This window comes from Dioscorea cayenensis, chromosome 11 (assembly GCF_009730915.1).
Source record: "Dioscorea cayenensis subsp. rotundata cultivar TDr96_F1 chromosome 11, TDr96_F1_v2_PseudoChromosome.rev07_lg8_w22 25.fasta, whole genome shotgun sequence".
Lineage (NCBI taxonomy): Eukaryota > Viridiplantae > Streptophyta > Magnoliopsida > Dioscoreales > Dioscoreaceae > Dioscorea > Dioscorea cayenensis.
Genome location: NC_052481.1, coordinates 19,327,293 through 19,332,086, shown reverse-complemented (window position 1 = coordinate 19,332,086; position 4,794 = coordinate 19,327,293). Strand labels below are relative to the sequence as shown.

The following is a 4,794-nucleotide window of genomic DNA, read 5'->3' as shown; positions in this document are numbered from 1 at the left end:
TTTGACTTTACAGTTTTTATAATAGAAAATTTGATATTTAATTAAAAAAAAAAAATCTATTTTACTGTTTTTATTTATATGAGATTTTTTTTGAGCCATTTAATTATATATTAGTTATAAAATATGGGTATAATTTGACTTTTAGTAAAAATTGAAATTTATTTAGTCAAATTAACTATATTACGGATCTAGTATTTAATGATATGAATCATAAAAGAAATTTTATGTAAATAAAACAGTAAAAAAGTTATTTTAAACAAAATTAAACATCAAAATGCAAGTGAAATAAAATTAGAAATAGAGGTGATGTATAATTTTTTTAAAAACCTAAGGACTTGATAAGTCATTTTATTATTTTTGAGTGGTGCTATGCACAAAATTCTTTGATTTAAAAGAAATATAAATTATATTATCATTATTATCATCACATCAATAAGCAAGTGGTAGCCGCATTACTCACTCTTTAAAATATATTTGAGAATTTAGTGTGTTGGATGATTTGTCACATAATTAAAAAAAAAAAACTACAAAGAGAAATAAATTATGTACATATATATGTCTGAATTAATTTCTGATTCTATGCTGTACCAATCTCATCTATCACAATTAACAATACAAACTAATTAAAGAATGAAACAAATTATAACAATCACATGCATGGCATTATTCAAAGAGAGATTGCATGAATAATGTTCACATCCACATTGTAATCTCCTCATCCTTCTCTTCCATGTTTCTCACCACTTCACTCATCAATGGCCTTTTCTCTGGCTCCATTGCCACACACTCCAATCCAATCCCAACAAGCTTAAACATCTCCATATGCTTCCCCTTCTCCACAACCAACTCACTGTCCAAAATCTCAGTGGACCACTTGTTGTCACTAATCATCTTCAACCATTCAAACACTTCCTCTTCATTCTCACTCAAAACTTTACCTGTTATCATCTCAAGTAACACAATGCCGAAGCAAAAGACATCGGCTTTCACCGTTAATTGATCTCTGATGTCTCCCTTAGACACCTCAGGTGATTTACCGACGGCGAGCTTTCGAGTGTAGGCCTTGCCGACAAGTAATTGCATGCCGAAATCTGTGAGCTTTGGGCTGAAATATGGATAACGGTTGCTATGGTCAATGAGTACATTGGATGATTTCAGGTTTCCATGTGGTACTTCATCATTTGGTAGAGATTGATGGAGATAAACCATTCCTCTTGCTATTCCTTTTATTATATGCTTCCTTGCCTCCCAATTCAAATGCACCTTTCCTTCTCCTTCATGTCCTAATTAATACCACAAAAAAGTAAAAAAACCACATATTAACTAAATTAATATAATCAATCGGAATATCAAAAAATTATGTATGTTTATACCGTGTAAGAGTTGAAACAAGCTGCCATTTGGTACATGTTCATAGATGACTAGTTTCTCTTCATTGGAGTAATAGTAAGTAATGATTTGCAAGAGGTTTTCATGCTTTAACCTTCCAAGCAATTGAATTTGATGGGCAAATTCATGCCTGGTAACTCCATTCATTGCCTTCAACCTCTTCACAACCAAAAAGGAACCAGACTGCATCCTGGCCTTGTAAGTGATGCCTAATTTTCCTTTCCCTATCATCTCTGCTGATGATCTTAGCAGTTCATCCAAGTCAAACATTTGTCTTTCTTTGTCGAAGAACTCTAGTTCAACATTCATCGTCTTCTTCTTGCTATTTTGTTCCTTTGAGACTGATTCCACTGCAACCAACAACAACAAAGAACTAGTCTTGTTAATTGGTTTAAGCTATCGATTATAAGTACTACTTCTACTACTACTACTTACTATGGTTGTATCCAAGCTTTATTGGCTTCTTATGTCGTCTTTTATAGCACAAAATACAGATAATGACAAGGATAGGAAGAATAACAGCAGCAATGGCAATCAAAACAAGACTCCAAACCTCCAGTGACTTTGTACTTGAAGAAGAACTTGCAGATGGATTAGATGGTGCAAGATTGGATGAGCTCACTGGATGATCTTGATCTTGTGTTTGACTTGTGACATTGCAAGGCTTGTTCAATGGCTTCCCACATAACTCAAGATTGTTATCAAATGAGCTACTAGGAAACCTCTGCAAGACTGAGGTCTGAGGGATCTTGCCTTGGAGGAAGTTATAGGAGACATTGAATATAACCAAGCTCTGTTGTTCGAACAAAGGGATCGAGCCGTTGAGAAGGTTGTCTTGAAGCTCAAGCTGAGATATATTCGACAAGGAGACATATTCGATAGGGATCGAACCAAAGAAACGGTTTTTCGACAAGGATACAACTCTTAGATGTACAAGGCCTTTGAGAGTAGGGAGATCACCATGAAGTGCATTGTTGCTCAAGCTTAGATTGGTTAAGAAGGTGATGTTTTGAAATGAAGTGGAGAGAAGTGTGCCAGTGAGCTCAATGCCTTGGAGATCAATCCCTATGACATGAGAGTCTGAACAAGTGATACCTAACCACCTTGATTGATCCTTGTGACATGGAGGACCTGTCCAATTGGAATGAAGGTTGGAAATGGAAGTTAGTGAGTCTCTTAGTTGGATCAAAGAGTCACGTTCTTCATGAAAAAACTCACTGCCATTGACATTATTTACATGAAGAAGAAGAACAAGAAGAAGAAGAAGGAGAAAAAGTATGATAAGAAGAGTAGTCATGTTTGTTTGCATGTGGAGGAGAAGAAGTAGTGGAAGATTAAATGGGTTTGTGTTTTGAGTGCATGGTTAGTTAAATGTGATAACATGAAGTGCAAGGCAAGGAAGTTAACCTTGAAACTGGTTTGAATCATGTTGAGGTTGTTGTGGAGAAAGGGTTGTTTTCTTTGGATTGGCCAACAAGGGAAGGTATGTGATTTGTAATAAAAGGGAGCTTCAATTCATGGTTGTTTGGAAATGTGGGTATGTTATTGAGGGAGTTGCACCAACTCTTGTAGTTATTAGTCAAGTTAGGAGATGTCTCAACTTCAAATAGAATGGGACAATGAGGAAGGATGACACATTGATATATCCCTATTTGTTATTGATCAATATTCCAATGCACCACATCAAATCAAATCACATTAAAAATCTCAACAGTTTATCAAAAGTCATATCCTACCTAAAAGATTTAAATACACGCAATAGATGTTACAGCTGCAAAATGAAAAATAAAAAAAAACCCGAAGTAAATTCATATCAACAACAGCTATTTAATTAATAGATGTTAAGACTGTTAACTGATGTCCGATTAGATTGAACACAGTGCCAAAGCCATGTGCACAATATGTTGCCTACACATATTTTGTGAAAATTAACATTAATTGGCAAAAGATAAAAAAAGAAAAATAAAAAATGCATGGCTGCATGCATGTCGAAAAAGTACTATTTAAGTGCCATCAATATGTTGGCTACACATATTTTGTGAAAATTAACATTAATTGGCAGAAGATAAAAAAAGAAAAATAAAAAATGCATGGCTGCATGCATGTCGAAAAAGTACTATTTAAGTGCCATCACTTTAAGAATGATTGGGAGTGGGCCGGGTGTCAATTAGGGTCGGGTCTTGGCAATGGCCAAGGGTGTTCCCCTTGGTGAAGAACATATTTTTTTATATATATATATATATATATATATATATTAAATGTAAAGTGTTATTATAAATAAATAAATAAATATAATTTAAAAAAATATATGGAATATTCTTCTTCACATTGTAGATACGGGGGCTGCACCAATGCGATGATGATGATTTAGTATTTTGGCATGGTTACTTTTAAATGTTTTAATAGGTTAATATTTTGGTTTAATAGAATAAAATTTTTTAGTATCCAATAGGTTATTTTGAAGTATTTATAAATAATAATTTTGTTTGATCGATAAAATCATATTACATTTTAATTGTAATAACCTTTTATATATAATTACTTAAAAAAAAATCTATACATAACCTTTGAGATTGGGTAGGATAAAATAGACTTTTTAATATTTTATTAACAATATAATTTTATAATTATATATACTACGTATTTGAATTTTTTTGTATCCAAAATTATCGACACAAAAGGTAAGATGTATAATTCTGATGGATACTAAATTGTCACAATTGAAATTGTAATAATGAAAAAATAATTAGATGTCATAACTAATCTAAACTATTGTGTCAATTAACTTTTTTAGCATATAAAACCTAATAACATGGTTAAGAAATTTAATTTTTGTGGCAAATTTAGTGGGCACTAATTAAATGGTTGAATTTTTGTGACAAAATTGTTGTAACAAAAAATATATATTAAGTGATAGAGAACATTTTCGTCACAATAAAAAAAAAAAATAGCGACGACAATATTTCTTGTCACAATTACACATCATTCTCATTAAGAAATTTTTGACATAAAATCTTGTATGCTTTTAACAACGAACATTGGACACAAATGAAATTTTGCCACTGTTAATTTATCAATAGTGACAATTTAGTTGTGACATATACTAAATTGTCACAATTATCACTATAATAGTGACAAAAACATACGTTATTACAATTAAGTTAAACAATAGTGTGTTACCTTTTTTGACACAAAAAACATAATATTTGTGGCAAAATAACCTTATGACACAAAAAAGTTGTTACTAAAAATCTTAACTCTTGTATGAAAATACTGGATTTCAAAATTTCTAGTGTATTATCACTTAAGTATCATTGTTTAAAAACATGTTTTAAAATCGTATAGATTGAGATACGAAGAAATTATAAAGAGATAAAATCTACATCATAATAGTAAAGAGTAAAT

The 4,794-nt window shown here is 31.6% G+C and overlaps 1 protein-coding gene across 1 annotated transcript; it reads right to left on the bottom strand.

Moving 5' to 3' along the window:
- Positions 1-507: 507 nt before the first annotated feature.
- On the bottom strand, positions 508-2,730 carry LOC120271868 (pollen receptor-like kinase 4). The gene is made up of 3 exons (XM_039278541.1): positions 1,825-2,730; positions 1,374-1,739; positions 508-1,283 (listed from the first exon to the last, which is right to left on the bottom strand). Exons 1-3 carry the CDS (start codon positions 2,696-2,698, stop codon positions 694-696), a joined length of 1,830 nt encoding a protein of 609 aa, XP_039134475.1. The 5' UTR covers positions 2,699-2,730; the 3' UTR covers positions 508-693.
- Positions 2,731-4,794: the final 2,064 nt, after the last annotated feature.